The following is a 19,424-nucleotide window of genomic DNA, read 5'->3' as shown; positions in this document are numbered from 1 at the left end:
AGATAAATAATTTTTGAGATGAGCGAGTTCTCACTCAGTTATAATGCAAGCTGCCATATCACGGCCTTCGATATTTGGAGAAAGATGGAAATGGATTATTGATTGTCTTCTGTATCTATGTGAAAATACAGCTTTAAGCACAGAGTAAGGGACCAAAATAAAAAATGAGTTCACCAAATAGGTTACACAGGATATAGCAAGGCTGGTGTCATTAGCAGTGCACATGTGTTAAGGTGACAGTAATTACTATGGAATTACGTGAGTTCCTGCTGTTGAAATAGCACTGATGTTAATTAAGCAGATCCGATGTGGCTTGGATAATGTTTACAGCCCTGACAGATAGGGCTTCTGGCATATGACGGCTGTTAAAACAAGCGTCACTAGTGATTTATGAGTCTGAAAACTGAAGTGGCAAATGTATTTTGTTTCATACATGAAGCAGGGATTGGCCTTTCCAATTTCCATGCTTGTTGATGTCTTGTTACAAACTAGGTGTCATTAGAGACATTAAGACCCAGGGAAAATTGGTCGATGTATCGATTCCTTGCACTCCTAAAGCCTGATAAACTGCTGGGCTCCCATGGTGCCTGTGGGGCCCTGGGTGCCAACCAGAGCCTTCCGGGAATCCTAATTTTGGGGGAGAGGGGTGCCTAAATGCCAGATGTTTTATGAAATTATATTTTGTGCTGTCCACAACAGTTTGTTAGATTTCACATTGGGTCCAAAACAGTTGGGAACTTTTGAAAGCAGAGAGGGGTTTTGTGTAGAACAACTAAAACAACGGCCCACATATATTTACATTTTTTTAAAAAAGAAAACTTTCTTCAAAGCATTTTCTTGAATTGTGTATAAAAAAGAATATAAACACAATTGGGATATACACCAAAGATAAATTGTTTGCCTGTCACATTACAGAACACTCATCACTTGATGTTTAACAGCTGTGCGAGAGGACAACATTTTTAAAAAAATAAATCACAGTTATGCAGTCCAAATTTCATGAATTGCTGCTGGCAAAGATCTTGATATATCTACCCAGATAAATTGCTCTAGATAAATTTATGGGGATGGTGTTTCACCTCCCCTTTTCCCCCATCTAGAAATGTGAGTTTCTGAATGATGATGTTGCTGTCTGCTTACTGAGCTCCAACCATGTGTACCCATCTTTGTCCACTGTCATGTTGACAGGGCCGGCCCACCCATGAGGCAAGGTGAGGTGACTGCCTTGGTCTGCAGGATCCACAGGGGCAGCAGATTTGGCCTCCAAGAAATACATAGCCCAGTGCTGCAGTTGCTGCCGTAGTGGCAATAACAGCTGGGGTTCAGTTCTTGGAGGACAGATCTTGCTGTCACCTGAGCAGCTCCTTCCAGTTCTGCCACCTACAGAGGTGGTGCTACTGGTCTCCTCTGACCCTTGGCCCCAATGAAGATCTTCATTCCACCCTTGTTCTTCACACAGATCTTCACTTACCTTTTCTCCCCTGGCTGGGGGGTGTCGTGCCATTTTGTGGTTTTCTTCAGGTGCCAAAATGTCTTGGGCCAGCCCTGCACATTGCTATTTCACCTCCCCTCCAACTTTTCCTTTGTTGTTTGCCCAATAAGGCATAGTTGTGTAGATCCTATAGCAGCTGTTTTCTCCCAGGTTTAATTCGTAATTATTATATGAATATGGGATGCAGGTGGTGCTGTGGGTTAAACCATAGAGCCTAGGACTTGCCGATCAGAAGGTCGGCAGTTCAAATCCCCACGATGGGGTGAGCTCCCGTTGCTCGGTCCCAGCTCCTGCCAACCTAGCAGTTCGAAAGCACAAAGTGCAAGTAGATAAATAGGTACCGCTCCAGCGGGAAGGTAAATGGCATTTCCGTGCACTGCTCTGGTTTGCCAGAAGCGGCTTAGTCATGCTGGCCACATGACCCGGAAGCTGTCTGCGGACAAACGCCGGCTCCCTTGGCCAATAAAGCGAGATGAGCACCGCAACCCCAGAGTCGGTCACGACTGGACCTAATGGTCAGGGGTCCCTTTACCTTTACTAAGGACTCATAAATTTGAAGTGTGCAAAAGAACATAGAGAACTGCCATCCATGGTACCAACCTTTCCATATTGTTGCCACCGCCACTGTGCTTATAAGCTCCCAAACTAGTGGGGAAGCAAGGATCCCCATAAGTCCTTGGGCTGTTATCCTAGAATTTGGGGGAGCTGCCAGCCAACTCCCTTCAGCTTCTACTGGGTGCAAGAGTTGATCCATATCTTTAATATTCCCTAAACTTTAAAGCAGTCTGGCTCGTGGGAGATGAACCATAGTGTTCTATAACAACCAGCCTACCTACTGTATTCAAAAAGGTTAAGAGTTTATTTTAGAAAAGCAATGAGCAAGGACATGGGAGAGAGTGCAATATGTAATAAAACATAAACTCAGCATCTAACTAACACTTGATCAATGCTTGCAGGCAGGGAGGGCTGCATCATTCTTCCAGATGTTCCAGTGAACACAAATAAGACTTTGGTATAATACTGCTTTAAATATATGGTATTAATGTGGTCTAACTCTTTGCCCTCCTGTGTGGGGTCAGCACTTCAGTGATCTGGTTACCAGTGATCTTCAGTATCTTCAGTAGAGGTTCCTGGGAATGCTTGTGGATGAGCTCTGCAACCTCATGGGATCTCAGGGTTGTATCCAATGTTAGCCATATGCCACTGAAATTAATGCCCACCTCCCATTCCCCTTACAGAGCTACAAGCCCCAGAGTGGTTTAACAATCATTCCTTCTTCACAGAGAACTTGTGAGAGTTCTACAGTAACTCTAGGTGTTTCCTACCAACTCTTAGTGCCCTTAGCAAACTATGGCTTCCATTATTATTATTATTATTAGGGGGGGAGCCATTGCTGTTTAACATGGTATTACAGTGTTTTATGGTGTGAATGTAGCTTGGTTCTCTGCTGCCTCAGAGGCAGGACTGGTTCTAATGGGCTTATGTTACAGTAGGGTTCATTTTGGTTGAACATCAGAAATGTACTGATGGCAGAACAAGTGGACAATGGAACCAGTAACCTAAGGGGCTTGGGGTGGGTTCGAGCAGAGGCTGGAGATGCTTTGGCTCTGGATTACCTGCACTAAGCAGAGGGGTGGACAAGATGTCCAGTGATATTAATGTACTTCATGTTACTTGACTGTTGTCAAACGTTTTGGATGAGCAAGCCCCACAAGTGTCACAGAACACTTGGATACCAAGTGTACTCTTGAATCTGCTACTCTTCTGCTCCCCCCTGAAAGTTAACAGATCACATGAACTTATTTGGTCATTGTTGTGCTTTATGTGTAGGGATGACATATGTCTAGAATTTCTCGAACATAGCCAGGATTAACCCGTCAAAAATGGCGTCTGGGCGGAATTTTTGAAAGCCAGTTAAAATGTCCAGGAAAACCTGGGCGTAGGGCAGCCCACACTGGAAAAGTGTTGAATTGTTTTCACTTCTTGAAATATGGAAACCCTATTTATGTGGCCACACCCAAATTCTGATTGATAAGCTCACACAGTAGCCATATGAATAGCAGGGATAAGATGTTTGCTTTTACCAGTTGCTGGAAGCTGCAGAAGGGGAAATGCTTGTGATCAAGTCCTGTTTAAGGGGTTCCTACAGGCATCTGGTTGGCCACTGTGAGAACAAGATGCCCAGACTTGGTGGGCTATTGGTCTTGACCCAGCAGGCTCTTCTTATGTTCTTAGAAACTGTAGCTCTTGGTAGGGTATTGTAATCAGTGCTTCCACTTGAGCAATAAGTTAAGGCTCTGCTGATGGAACTAATGTGAACTGGTGGTGAACTTTGATATCAGGTGAGTCATAGTAGTCACTGTTGAAATAAGGAGAAATATCCCGAGAGAAGTTGAGACTGAATATTTGCACTCTTGATGGAATGTCTGATAAGTGGAAACATCTGGCGAAAGCTGTTAGAGCAGTTTAAAACAGCGAAGCAAACTATTTGTATCATGTTCTGCATAAAAAACATAATTGTGATTTGTTTGTTTGTTAATATTTCAGATTTTTCTGCTTGCCTGCCCACCCTGTCATCTTGCAATGGTTGTCTTCAGGTAACACTTTTATCAACTTTCATATGTCATTTAATTTTATGTGAAATATTTTAGGCCACATGTCAGAGAAAAAAAACCTTGCTGTGATTGCTAGTCACTTCATTAAAAAGGTGACTTGACAAGATAAAATACAAACAGATAAAATCAATTTAAAATCAGAAAATTTAAAACAATGTACATTACATGATTCGTAAAATGCTCACCCAGCAATACAATAATGACCCTAGAGCAGCATGTAATAGTTACATAACAAATATATGAAAAATAGTTACATAACAAATATCAGAAAATAAAAAAGCATTAGATCAGGAAAACATTAAAATAATTTAAAACTGATATCAGTAGGTATGGGCCTGATAAATTCAGTTATTTCTGAATGCTTGCACACACAAAAATGCATCTTTTGGCTGTGTCGCTAACCGGAAAATGTCACTAACTGGGAAAATGTGCGTCATTATATACCAATTACAGTGGTACCTCGGGTTAAATACTTAATCTGTTCCGGAGGTCCGTACTTAACCTGAAACTGTTCTTAACCTGAAGCACCACTTTAGCTAATGGGGCCTCCCGCTGCTGCTGTGCCGCCGGAGCACAATTTCTGTTCTCATCCTGAAGCAAAGTTCTTAACCTGAAGCACTATTTCTGGGTTAGCGGAGTCTGTAACCTGAAGCGTATGTAACCCGAGGTACCACTGTACATAAGCATTGAAATATAAACATCTATATCCATCTATCTATCTATCTATCTAATCTATCTATATCTATCTATCTATATCTATCTATATCTATCTATCTATCTATCATCTATCTATCATCTATCTATATCTATCATCTATCTATCTATCATCTATCTATCTATCTATCTATCATCTATCTATCTATCTATCTATATCTATCTATCATCTGTCTGTCTATCTATCATCTATCTATCTATCTATCTATCTATCTATCTATCTATCTATCTATCTATCTATATCTATCATCTATCTATCTATCTATCTATCTATCTATCTATCTATCTATCTATCTATCATCTATCTATCTATCTATCTATCTATCATCTATCTATCTATCATCTATATCTATCTCTATCATCTATCTATCTATCTATCTATCTATCTATCTATCTAATCTATCTATCTATCTATCTATCTATCTATCTATCATCTATCATCTATCTATCTATCTAATCTATCTATCTATCTATCTATCTATCTATCATCTATCTATCTATCTCTATCTCTATCTATCTATCTATCTATCTATCTCTATCTATCTATCTATCTATCTATCTATCAATCATCTATCTATCTATCATCTATCTATCATCTATCTATCTATCTATCATCTATCTATCTATCATCTATCATCTATCTATCTATCATCTGTCTAACATCTATAATTAAAATATGCAATAAAACAAACACAGTAATTAAAACAGGAGGCTTGGATTGAGAGATGAAGAGAGTGCTTGTATATAGGTGCATCATCTGAAGCCAGCAGAATGCCAATATGGATAGGCATGGATAATGCAAATCTCTTGCATTAAAAAAAACAACTTCTTACATTTTATGCAGTCATATGGAACATCTGTTAAAAAATGTATGTTCTTACATTGTAAAGGTGACCCTATCCCTTTTTTAGGTTGCAGATGCATATGCTTAATGGGGCACTCTTGGCGTTGCTGTTTCCTGTGGTTAACACTCGATTGGTGAGTAAGCAAAACCTGCCTCTCTCCTTACTTGACTCTGTGTTCTCTCCTAGATATTACTCTTACATTCCATAACAACACTCTTTCCCTGGAAAGACACTTGACCTTTGCAGTGGATTCCAGGCAGGGCCAACGTGGAAGTCAGCACACAGTACCACTTAGGCAGTGCTCTCATTTTTAACAGAGTACAGTGATCTTCGACCACAAACATTTGTAATAATGGAAATACGGGTTATGCTAATGTCTCCTTTTCAGGTAAGAATGTCTATCATGCAGCAATTAAACCCAAATAATTAAACAATCATTATACATAGCTATATAACTACATGGATCACTTAAAGCAAGAGAAGCCCACACTTTTTGACTAGAATCTGAATGCGCAGAGTGCAATTTTGTGTATTGTTGTTTGTTTGTACCGATCTGAGAGAGAGCCAGTGTGGTGCAGTGGTTAAGAGCGGTAGTCTTGTAATCTGGGGAACCGGGTTCGAGTCTCCGCTCCTCCACATGCAGCTCCTGGGTGACCTTGGGCTAGGCACACTTCTCTGACGTCTCTCAGCCCCACTCACCTCACAGAGTGTTTGTTGTGGGGGAGGAAGGGAAAGGAGAATGTTAGCCGCTTTGAGACTCCTGAAGGGGAGTGAAAGGCGGGATATCAAATCCAAACTCCTCCTCCTCTTCTTCTTCTTCTTCTTCTTCTTCTTCTTCTTCTTCTTCTTCTGTCCTGACTTCACCCCTAGTGCGCCTCTGGGTGTGAAGTCAAACCACTGAAGAACCACAGCACCTGTTGTGACTGCAGAGATTGATAACTCATAACCGTTGCCTCCCTTCACCTTTTCCAAAAATAAAATAACCAGGTATTCATATTTTGGAATGAGCTATGGAGCTGTGCATATTTTTATTTATCCAAATTTTGTTCTCCAGCCTATCATTCTAGAACAACAGGTGTCCTGTCTTGATGACAGTGACTGAAAAGAATTGGGTTAGCAAACTCAAATCTTGTTTCGATACTTTAGCAGTTCTTCCCAATCTACAGAGAATCTTAATGCGATGTCTTATGAATCAACAGCTGGTTAGATTAAAAGGTAAATGGACCCCTGACCATTAGGTCTAGTAGTGGCTGACTCTGGGGTTGCAGCACTCATCTTGCTTTATTGGCCGAGGGAGCCGGCATACAGGTCATGTGGCCAGCACGACTAAGCCTCTTCTGGCGAACCAGAGCAGCGCACGGAAATGCCATTTACCTTCCCACCGGAGCAGTACCTATTTATCTACTTGCACTTTGACGTGCTTTCGAACTGCTAGGTTGGCAGGAGCAGGGACCGAGCCACGGGAGCTCACCCCGTCGTGGGGATTCGAACCGCTGACCTGATCAGCAAGTCCTAGGCTCTGTGATTTAACCCACAGCGCCACCCGCGTCCCTATTTAAAATTAAGACCAGATTAATGATTACCTTCATTATCAAGATTATCATGGCTTTAGTTGAGAGGAGCAGAAGTGAACTTGTTGGCAAACCAGAATGCAACTTTCAGACAGATTTCATTCTCCAGATTTTGCACTGCCATTTCCATTTCCCCAAATGTGCACAAAATAAAAATTTCACTTTTAAAATATATTTTAAAACTGTGCATTCTGGGGGTAACATACGGAAAAGCATACAAAACACATATTTTTGGAGGAATAATCTATACAACCTGGTCAAAATATGTACAAATTAAATGCAGATTCCTCTTCCCTATACATTCTTAAAAACAGAATGATTGAACACCAGTGAAACTGACATGGTTAATCTATCTATTCTTGCTCATGTCAGAAAAACTGTTGATTCTTTCCCCCCTTAGTGCCCAACTTGAGTGTGCAGAGAAAGGGATGCCTCTGGTAGATGGCATCTGTCTTGTTGGTAAGAACTAGGCAGGCAGCATAGCAACACCCTGTGTTTGGACAAGTATTCAAGACTTGCTTGCCTCTCATAAGTGGGTGTTCCTAGAGGGAGGCCGTTTCAGACTGTTCCATTTGTATAGGATGTCACTGGGTGCGGTGATGGTGGTAGCGTACACTAGTCCTCTGAAATATTTGTTCACCTGCCTCTACTAACTTTTGCCTGCAAAATGCTAAATTCAGATATAATGACTTTTGCTTGCTGTAGGCCTTTGGCATTGTGAGTCACAAATAAGTGTCTGCTCTGAATTAATGCAGAGGAATTAAGACAAGCCACTTCTATATCAGACACAGATATGAGGGCCAGTGAACTCACAAAGTGCCAGTGAAGTTAACTCTTTATTCAAAGAAACAAAACAGCTCAGGCCTAATGAGCCCAGTAACTCTCCACAGTAGATCTTGCCCCAACTAGGCAGTTATGAGGACTGAAAGTCCCTGCCTTCTCACAGCACCCTAAGATGACTCCTTGCCCTGGTCCTTCCCAAGCAATCTGAGACTTCATTGCCTTGTCTCCCTTTGCTCTGCCCTCTGCTGTGTCCAGAAGGGCAGCAGAGCTGATTGCAGCAGGATGGGGAGACTCCCTGGCTTCTTCAGCACCCTGCCTGATCTCTGCTTTGTGGCCCTTTCTCTTCTCCAGCCTCCTCTTTTGCCTCTGGTTCTGGACTGCTCTCTGCCCCAGACTCTTCCTGCTTACCAAACCCTGTTGCCTCTTCAGCTTCTGACACCCCCTCCTCCCAGCATACTCCCTCTTCGCCCTCTGACCATTCATTGTCGTCCCACCACCCAATCCCCTGACTCTGAGCCTTCTTCCCTTGTGGGTTACCCAGCTGGTGCCCCCCCTCCTCTGCAGCCAGCCAGTCCATGACTTTCTATAATATAGGAACTTTCCTGAAACACACACACACACACAAACAAAAACAGGGAAGTTAAACACAAAATTTAAAAAGAAATGCAAAAGATATATAGCTTCCTTCTTGAAAAGTTTTTTTTTTAACCAAGTCATTTAAATGCTTTAATCTTCAGAAAGCTAATGAAATAAAGCACAACTTTTATCTGTTACAGGTCTTCCTTACTAATCCCCCTTTTCCTGTTGGACCATTTTAATTAGGGCTGAGAGGAAATTGTCACATATCATGAAAGCGAGTGTATAAGAAGCCAGCTGTCATAATTACAAAAGTCAGTTCGGTAATTTCTAATATGCACAGCACCAAACCTTTCTTTATAACCAGCAGGAGTAGTTTCCCCAGCTTTTGTTGGAAAGCTTAGAACCTGCTGAACAGATTGACACAAACAAGGTGTCATTGAAACCCCCATGATGTACAAACAAAGTACTTCCAGTGCTCAGTTTCACAATCTGCTCGCTGACATTTATAATTCAAAGATCTGCCAAGCCCCCACTTTAGCACTTGGGTGTTTGTTCCTGTTGCCTGACCATGTTAGCCACATAGTGAACAGCAGCAATTTAGGCCCAGGGTTCTCTGCCTGAGCAGGCTTTGGTGATCCAAATGCAGAAATAATAATGGCCTGGTTCTCAGGAAACTATGGTGTACTGAGACCGTGTGAATGCACTGCCTCCTGGGGAGAAAATCACAACCAGTTTGTTCCTCTCTAGTCCTTTTTATCCTAGTGTGTGGTAGAGCAGCTCAGACAAGCAGTGCTGGCCCACCAATGAGGCAAGGTGAGGCAACTGCCTCGGGTGGCAGGAACCCCAGGGGCAGCAAATCCTGATGTAGGTCTTTATTTCCCCCCTTGTTCCTGATGTAGCTCTTCTCTAACCTTTTCTTCCCTGGCAGGGAGGGAGACCCCATTTTGTTGTTCGCCTCAGGTGCCAAAATGTATTAGGCCAGCCTTGAAGAGACAGGGTTTGGCTTAATGTATCATTCAAACCCGGGGTCATGGGTAATACTTCTCTGCTAAGCATGAGCTACAGCCCAGGTTTCTTCCTGCAGATCATGGTTTTTTATTTAATAATAATATCCTGCCTTTTTCTCAGACCAGGATTCAAGGTGGCTTACACAAATTAAAACAGCACTGATAAAATACAAAACGCTAAAAACATATTAAAAATAATAGTTGAAAAGTAATTAAACTCTAATAGAATTAAAACAATATAAAAGCAAATATTTTAAGATGCAGATCATAAAAAGAGCACAGCACTATTTAAAAGCCCTTTCCTTAAAAACAAAAAACAAAAAAACTCCCATCAGTCTCCCAAATCCCAGAATAAAACAGTTTTCACCTGCTGGTGGAAGGACAACAAGGAGGGAGCCAAGCTAGCTTCTCTAGGGAGGGAGTTCCAGAGGACCTGGATGACATACTGATCAGAGTTCTGTCTTAATTGCAATGCTGCACTGAGCTAAAATTACCTGGGAGGGGAGGAACAAAGCAGCTGCAGTTTCCTTCCTGAGAGTTTACACATACACACTAAGCCCTGGTCTGGTTTAGCATTACATGCAAATGTGGCAGTATTCCCCTCTCAACTTCTCAAACATGGTTAAGTCTTTGGAAGTGCCGCCCCCACCCCCAATGAAAAGAGAGCCTGGAGCCCCCCATGGGCCATTTCTCTTCTCCCACATACATTTCCCTCCCATGCTTTTTCACTATTAACTGTAGCAGCGGTTCCCAACTCCACAAATAACTGCTTGTGGACCACTTAATGATTTTTCTATCTGTTGAAGCAATTGCAATGCACTGTGCTAGATGCTGTGTGGGTTTTAACTGCATTTTTTTTTAAAAAAAATCACTTCTTTCATTTTGTATTGCAGTTTTCCATTTTTAAACTTTTATTTATTTCATTTACATCCTGCTTTTCTTCCCAATGAGCTCAAGGTGACATATATGGTTCAATTCCTCCCGATTTTATCCTCACAATAACCCTGTGAGGTAAATTAGGCCCGAGACTGTGACTGGGCAAAGGTTTTCCAGGGAGTCCCATGGCTGAGCATCAATTTGAACCTGAGACTCCCAATTCCTAGTCCAACACCAGACATGAATTGATATTGCAATACAATATAAGAACTAAAATAAACAGCAACATGTCATTAAAAAACAGTAGATATAATATAATGCAATGCATATGGTGCTTCCCATCTTTAACCACAAATCCACAGACATGTCACAGCCCACCTGAATGAAGCTCAGAAGCCGCCTATAATCTGTGGGCCACAGTCTGGAAATCCCTATCTGTCTGGTAAAGGTAAAGGGATCCCTGACCATTAGGTCCAGCCGAAGTCAAATCTGGAGTTGCGTGCTCATCTTGCTCTATAGGCCGAGGGAACTGGTGTTTGTCCATAGACAGCTTCCGGGTTATGTGGCCTAAGCCGCTTCTGGCGAACCAGAGCAGCGCACGGAAACGCCCTTTACCTTCCCGCCAGAGCGGTACCTATTTATCTACTTGCACCTGACATGCTTTCGAACTGCTAGGTTGGCAGGAACGGGGGCCAAGCAACGGGAGCTCACCCTGTCGTGGGGATTTGAACCACTGACCTTCTGATTGGCAAGTCCCTGTCTGCCTGGTAGGAAGGTGCAAATAATATATCTTTTAAAACCAGACTACGTAAGGACAAAAGCTGATGCAAAAATTTCCTGCTAGGTCTATCATATAGTAGGCCCTGCAATACATTTTGCCTAATGTCTTTAATGTGGTCAGTGCCCTCCAGGTATATGCTTGGAGTATACTTCGTTTTCCGCTTGCAATAACTCTGTGAGGTAAGCTAGGCTGAGAGGCAGTGACTAGCCCAAGCTTGCCCTTTGAGCTCCATGGCCGAGTAAGGATTAGACTAGCATTGAATCAAATCTAAACTTCATAAAAGACCACATGAGAAAAGCATTAAGTTGTTTGGGTTCCAGACAACAAACCTAGTAAAATAAACTCTGTAATCTGGAAACATTTGCAGCTTTCGTAAAATTCTTAACTGCATTTGCACCCTGCCTGTGTAACTGGATGACGAATGCTAAACTTAGACCACTGAAGAACTAGCTCCTCTTGGGACTGGGATTATGGCAACATCAAGCTTCGACGTTGCTTTGCTCAGCTGCCTTTTCCAAGGCAAACCTCCAAATGGTGTTCTGCTACCTCATAAGGCCTCTTTGAAACTGGAAACATAGACCTATGAATTCTGGAAGCAAGAAGAGGCAGAGTGGAAGTTGGACTGGGACAACCGATCTCGGTGATTATGGGTAGGAGGAAGAGTTACGCTAAGACCAGACCATGTCATTACCAAGGAAGCAGGCTTAGTCGTTGTCTGAGGACTATCCCTGCCTCCAGGTCTGGTCCTGACCGGACGGATACTGGAATCAGCAAGGGATACCCACACGACCTGAAGGTGCTGCTGTGCAACGCCAGGTCAATGATCCATAAAACCATTGTGATCCATGATTTGATCGTGGATGGAGGATTTGACCTGGCATGTGTAACAGAAACTTGGTTGGATGAAGCAGATGGGCCTATCCTTGCTGCTGCTTGTCCACCAGGTTTCTCTTACGCATAGCAACCCAGGCCTTGTGGGCGGGGAGGGGGGGTTGCAGTGATTTTTAGGAAGTCATTAGTTTGCACCAGGCATCCAGGGGCAGTACAGGATTTCTATTGGTGTACCAACCTCCCCGCTGCACCAAGGATTCCCTGCCCGAGGTGCTTCAGGTCGTGTCGGATGTCCTCCTGGAGACACCTAGTTTGGTTGTCCTAGGGGATTTTAACATCCATGCCGACACGACCTTACAAGGGGCAGCTCGGGACTTCGTGGAAAGCAAGTGGCGACAGTGACGGCGAAGAAGACATTCTTCACCGCCTCTATTGCATCTGCGGAAAACAGCAGCAGGAGACTCTTTCAGGTGGTTTGCAATTTAGCGGAACCACCTGCTCCATCAGGGTCCAGTACGGGCCACATGATCTCTTGTAATGACTTTGCAAAGTTTTTTGCAGATAAAGTCGCTCAGATTCGAGAAGAGGCAGATTCCACCGTGGGGCAGGGCAGGGCCGGGGCGGGAGAGTGCTAGAGTCCTGTCTAGTCTAGTTGTGTGGGATCAGTTCCAAACTGTTACCTCCGAGGATGTGGACAGGCTGCTTGGACGAGTGAAACCAACCACTTGTCTCCTAGATCCTTGTCCATCCTGACTTATAAAAGCTAGCCGGGAAGGACTGGGCGATGGGCTTCGTGGGGTGGTGAATGCTTCCCTCTGTGAGGGAGCCTTCCCAGACCCGCTGAAAGAGGCGGTTATTAAACCGCTTCTTAAAAAACCATCTTTAGATGCGGCCACGATGGCCAACTATTGCCCAGTCTCAAATCTTCCATTCTTGGGCAAGGTGATTGAGCGAGTGGTTGCTGAACAACGCCAGGCACGCCTGGAAGAAGCAGACCATTTGGATCCCTTCCACTCGGGATTCAGGCCTCATCATGGGACTGAAACTGCCTTGGTCGCACTGGTTGATGATCTCCGGCGGGCTAGGGACAAAGGTGAGAGCTGTTTCCTACTTCTGCTGGATCTCTCAACGGCGTTTGATACCATCGACCATAACATCTTTCTGGACCGTCTTGAGGGGGTGGGAGCTGGGAGCACTGTTATACAGTGGTTCCGCTCCTTCCTCCTGGGCCGTGTTCAGAAAGTGGTGGTGGGGGATGAGTGTTCACACCCCTGGGCTCTCACTTGTGGGGTGCCTCAGGGTTCTGTCCTCTCCCCCATGCTTTTCAACATCTACATGAAGCCTCTGGGAGAGATCATCAGGGGATTTGGGCTGGGTGTTCATCAGTATGCGGATGATACTCAGCTCTACCTCTCTTTCAAATCAGAACCAGTGAAGGCAGTGAAGGTCCTGTGTGAGTGCCTGGAGGCGGTTGGAGGTTGGATGGCGGCTAACAGATTGAGGTTGAATCCTCACAAGACAGAAGTACTGTTTTTGGGGGACAGGACGCGGGCAGGTGTGGAGGATTCCCTGGTCCTGAATAGGATAACTGTGCCCCTGAAGGACCAGGTGCGCAGCCTAGGAGTCATTTTGGACTCACAGCTGGCCATGGAGGCACAGGTCAAATCTGTGTCCAGGGCAGCTGTTTACCAGCTCCATCTGGTACGTAGGCTGAGACCCTATCTGCCTGCGGACTGCCTCGCCAGAGTGGTGCGTTCTCTGGTTATCTCCCACTTGGATTACTGCAATGCGCTCTACGTGGGGCTACCTTTGAAGGTGACCCGGAAACTACAACTAATCCAGAACGTGGCAGCTAGACTGGTGACTGGGAGCAGCCGCAGAGACCCCATAACACCAGTCTTGAAAGACCTACATTGGCTCCCAGTACGTTTCCGAGCACAATTCAAAGTGTTGGTGCTGTCCTTCAAAGCCCTAAACAGCCTTGGTCCAGTATATCTGAAGGAGCGTCTCCACCCCCATCGTTCTACCTGGACACTGAGGTCCAGCACCGAGGGCCTTCTAGCGGTTCTCCCACTGCGAGAAGCCAAGTTACAGGGAACCAGGCAGAGGGCCTTCTCGGTAGTGGCGCCTTCCCTGTGGAACACCCTCCCACCAGATGTCAAAGAGAACAACAACTACCAGGCTTTTAGAAGACATCTGAAGACAGCCCTGTTTAGGGAAGCTTTTAATGTTTGATGTGTTTTAATATTCTTTTGGAAGCCGCCAAGAGTGGCTGGGGAAGCCCAGCCAGATGGGCTAGGTATAAATAATAAATTATTAATATTATTATCATTATCATTATCATCATTATCATTATCATTCTTATTATAGGTAGAAGGGGCAATGTACTTTTTTAAAAATCAAAAACAAGCTCTGCATCATTAATTCAGTTTGTCAGATAAAAGTACAGTGGTACCTCAGTCTATGAACAGCCCTGTTAACGAACTATTCGGGATACGAACTCTACAAAACCGGAAGTAGGTGTTCCAGAAGCCGAATGGAAGCAGAACGGCGGAAGGGCACCAGCAGTGGGAGGCCTCACTAGGGAAAGTGTGTCTCGGTTTAAGAACGCTTTTGTTTAAGAACGGACTTCTGGAACGGATTGCGTTCGTAAACCAAGGTACTACTGTAGTGTCCCAAAGCCTGTAGGGATTGGATTGGGTTCCACCTTGGCTCTGACTTCTTTATATGGCTTCAGGCAAAGCACTCGAATTCATCAGCATCGGTTTTCCATTTGTAACCTGGGGAAAATTTATCTGTATATTCATAGAGTTTATAGACCACCCTGTAGCTGTTCCCTGGGGAGCTCACAAAAAACATCTCCTAGACTAGGGTTATTCTAAGAAGTAATTTAGATTTAGGGGCTTGCTGTGGAAGTAAGTAACTCAAGTTGAAGTCTAGGAAGAAAACTTGGTAACTCTGAAGAGCTTTGCACGTGGTCTTTTAGTATTTAGTTAGTTAGTTAGTTAGTCCTGTAGATCTCAGTTAATTGCCACATTAATTTGTGTGTCACATGTGATTTTAAGAGGCATTTACTTTAGAAATCAAAAGATAAAGTAGAACCTAAGCATTGATTTCTAATTTACTTTGAAAGGGCTTTGGGTGTAGAGAACGATGGTGAAACTGGCATAGAGCAGAGGTGGGGAACCTCCTGCCAGGGGCCAAATGCACCCTCCATAGTCCTCTCTCTTTGAGCCTCAGGACTCTCCTCCTTCTAGGCTTCCTACTTAGCCAGAATCCCTCTTCCCAGGTCACACCTCCTCAGCGAATTCTCTCTCACTAGGCCAGCTGTGTGCACCCTCTTTGCCGGAATATGTTAATTCAACTCTGTTTCTCACCTAGGTGGAGAATAGAGAGGAGTGTGTGAGTTTGTGTGCTGCCTCTTCCATTGTACAATGCTTGATTCTTATGTAAGGGAGGTAGCCTAGCAGCCTAGCAGTGGCAGCTAATGCTTCCTCCCAAACAGTAGGGCCGATCATAACTCTGGCTCCACCCCCAACCTCCACCTGCCATTGTATCTGCAAGTACATTTGCTGGCTGAATGGCAAAAGCACTGTGTTGGAACAAACTAGGTCAATGAAGAAGAACCTGCGTCCCTCCAGGTACAGTTGCAGGAGTAGCTAACATAGTGACCTCTGGGTGTTGTTGGGGATAGTAGTCCTGCAACATCTGGAGAGCATCAGGCTCCCCATCCATCAACTGAATGGATCATTCCCAGAAAATCAGGCTAAGAGTGATGATGATAATGATATGGTGTACAGGGATTCAGGAAATAGAGGGAGGTGTTACAGTGCAGTCCAAGAGGGGAGTCTTGTTGGCTAGGCAGCCCAGGACTTCCATATACACTGCCCAGGCTTGCGTCAGGGTGTGTGTGTGTGTGTGTGTGACTTTTGTGCTGCTAATACAGCAGTTTGGCTTCATCTCTGGAGTCACACACACTCCATTGTCTCTCGAGGCAGATGCATGCCACCAATAGTGCAACAGTAACGTGCTGTTCTGTGCCAAACTCATATTTGGAAATATGAGTAGAGTATAATAGCTGTTGATGACTAATAAAAGCTCCTCTTGTCATTAATTTTCAGTGTCTTTAGTTGTAGATGAGTTGCCAGCATGCCAATTTTGTGTCTCAACCAAGAAACACATTTTAGAGCCTGTAAAGGTAAAGGTAAAGGTACCCCTGCCCGTGCGGGCCAGTCTTGACAGACTCTGGGGTTGTGCGCCCATCTCACTCAAGAGGCCAGGGGCCAGCGCTGTCCGGAGACACTTCCGGGTCACGTGGCCAGCGTGACAAAGCTGCATCTGGCGAGCCAGAGCCGCACACGGAAACGCTGTTTAACTTCCCGCTGGTAAGCGGTCCCTATTTATCTACTTGCACCCGGAGGTGCTTTCGAACTGCTAGGTTGGCAGGCGCTGGGACCGAGCAGCGGGAGCGCACCCCGCCGCAGGGATTCGAACCGCCGACCTTTCGATCGGCAAATCCTAGGCGCTGAGGCTTTAACCCACAGCGCCACCTGTGTCCCTTAGAGCCTGTAGTAAAACTTAAATGGTAGTTAAACTGTGGGTGCTTCCTCTATCAAAGCATGTTTAACTTTTAAGCATCACAAGATGCTGGTAGCCCAGCTCCTCCAGGCACCTCCTGCCCCTGACCTGTTCTAGCTGGGAAGACCTGTTTAGGAATTGGGCTCTGAGTTTTGGTTTCGATTTTCTTTCTTCCCTGTCCCTTTTCGTATGTGTGTTGGGATTTCAACACACATACAAAATTGTATTTAGATTGCAAGCCTTCAGGTAGGGGCTGCCTTGCTTTGACTGTATGTAAGCCACTCTTGGGAGCCTTTTTGGCTGAAGAGCATATTACAAATACTCTAAATAAATAATAGATAGATGATAGATAGATAGATAGATAGATGATAGATAGATAGATAGATAGATAGATGATAGATAGATATAGATAGATGATAGATAAGATGCACAGTGTGGGAGCCTCACTCTCTCACATGTTAGCATGTGTGCATTCAGTGCTTGGCTCTTACAGCACAACCCTAACCACATTTACACAGAAGTATGTCCTGTTGAATTCAGTGGGGTTTATTCACAGGTAAGTGAGGTTAACAGCCTTTAGGGGTAAGTCCATTGAATTAAGTGGATTTACTCCGGGTATGACAGTTGAATTATCACCCTTTATCTCTACATGTATCCTTGTATGGCAAATGCCATGTATGTAATTGTCTGACGAAGTTGCTGGCCACGGGATCAGATTTGGCATATTTTGTTTATTTTTTGGTCATCAGTCAATGCGACCCTTGTGTCCAGGATTTCTATGGCGTTCAAACTTCACTATGTGGAGGAAAATGTTTTGTAACAATTTACTGGTAAGAATAGTCATACTTGTGCAATAATGTGCCTGGACTAATAAACAGCAACTGTGGTTTTGACTAAGCTGCTCCTAATCTGCACATTCATGGCTTCCTCTTAGATGGCTGGCTGTGCTTCTTAGGATGATGCAATATCAACACTGGAAAATCCAGAACACCCAGGTTTCCCCCCCCCCCCCCCGCACTCACCATTTCCTTCAGTCCTTGATACATAATGCATATAGTTAAGAGATTCTCAGGGATTGCTCCTGTCTTACCTTGTTTGCCTCTCTTGGCCTTCCTCAGGGTTGACAGGCTGCTTACAATATTGTCAAATATGGCTAAGAGTGAAGAATGGGAATAGCCCCAGTTGAAATCTTGCTTTAATCTTGTAATAAACTTATTAGGCAGCCTAATTCTCTCTCTCAGCCCAAGTATCTCCCCAGCTGCATTATATGGGGCAGAAATGCTTAGCATAATAGGTTGCAAGGAGTACTATGATAATGTAGGCAAAGTGCTTTGTGCTCTCAAAACCATTAGTAGCATTAATGATAGTATGGCTCTGTAATGGCTAGGTTGGCATGTAAACTCCTGTGGCCCTGAGGTGCTGATTGAGAGCATCCAAGTCTGGGTTTCAACTAACCCCCATCTGTCACTGCATCTCACTTTACCTCATGGGTCCACCAGCCCTGGCTGTAAGAGAAGGAACTGAGCGTATTAATTTTTGCTCTTGTGAACCCAGGTACTTGTTCTTAAACTAGGATACTGCTGCCGAATACAGTTTCCTGGGATTCACAAGTGGGGAGAGTGATGTTGCACTAATCTTAGTGATTGGCTACTGTCAGAACAGAGTTCTGGAGTAGATGAGCCTTTGGCTTCCTTCATCAGGGGCCTACTCAGGCCCTTGTGCCCTTGTTTCCTGTCACACATGGTGTCATGAATACATGAAATAAATGTGCTACTGTTTACTCTGTATGGCTGTGTTTAATTTGATAGACGTGATGTTCTTCCTTTTTCATCTTAGATTATAGTGGGTGTTGGCTATTCCTTGTTTTAATTATGTTGTTTAGACAGATGCCGGCGGTGTACCAGGAAACATACTTGTTTTGTTAGCCGAACTGGAGAACAAACCATTCTCATTCTATGAAAGATTGTTTTTGTTCTACATGTTGTTGCAGCAGAATCATTTTTCAGAAGTGTTCCCTTTGTGGTGGTTATGTAAAACAGTAGAGGAACCCTGTCAGAAATGAATACTTTGTGTGTTTGCTTTTTACCTAAAACTGTTCAAAAAAATCACAGTTTAAAAATGTTTTCTGTGCAAGGTTTTTTCATCATTATCTTTAATAAATAATAATAGGTAACAAAATACATCCAAACAGAGCATAATACCTGTCAGCTGCATATTAAGAATATCCCTGGGAGATATACTTACGATATATCTAAATACAGACATGTGACTAAGATAGCAATGAGGATTAAACTAGCAAATGTTGTGGTATTAAATCTTTCCAGAAAGACAAATCTGGGATTCTGGTGGCATTAAATTGTCACCTTGCTTAACAACATGTGTCATAAAAGGCCCCCATGTCGCCATGGGGGCCTTTTATAAAACTTTTTAAAACAGATGGCCAAAGTGTATATTTAGCAGTTTGTGAAGATTTCTTTATGTTTTTGAGAGGATTTGCTGTTTATTTAAGACCCTTTCTAAGTAGTGTAATTTAGGGGTGGGTAGACTTCAGGCACTGTGGGGACACAGGTGGCGCTGTGGGTAAAAGCCTCAGCGCCTAGGGCTTGCCAATCGAAAGGTCGGCGGTTCGAATCCCCGCGGCGGGGTGCGCTCCCGTTGCTCGGTCCCAGCGCCTGCCAACCTAGCAGTTCGAAAGCACCCCTGGGTGCAAGTAGATAAATAGGGACCGCTTACTAGCGGGAAGGTAAACGGC

At 44.1% G+C, this 19,424-nt stretch overlaps 1 protein-coding gene across 7 annotated transcripts in view; it reads left to right on the top strand.

Annotated features, from left to right (window-relative positions):
* Window positions 1-19,424, top strand: part of TMEM164 (transmembrane protein 164) — a 55,339-nt gene that overhangs the window by 17,024 nt on the left and 18,891 nt on the right. For all 7 annotated transcript variants that reach the window (XM_083722491.1, XM_083722490.1, XM_083722492.1 and 4 more), the window contains exons 3-4: window positions 4,040-4,089; window positions 5,733-5,799. In XM_083722491.1, the coding sequence (XP_083578617.1) occupies window positions 4,040-4,089; window positions 5,733-5,799 (117 nt within the window). The remainder of the gene's footprint in view (window positions 1-4,039; window positions 4,090-5,732; window positions 5,800-19,424) is intronic.

This window comes from Podarcis gaigeae (assembly GCF_964106915.1).
Source record: "Podarcis gaigeae genome assembly, chromosome: Z".
Classification (NCBI taxonomy): domain Eukaryota; kingdom Metazoa; phylum Chordata; class Lepidosauria; order Squamata; family Lacertidae; genus Podarcis; species Podarcis gaigeae.
Note: the sequence above shows the minus strand (reverse complement) of the source record. Positions and strands in the feature narration are given on the sequence as shown.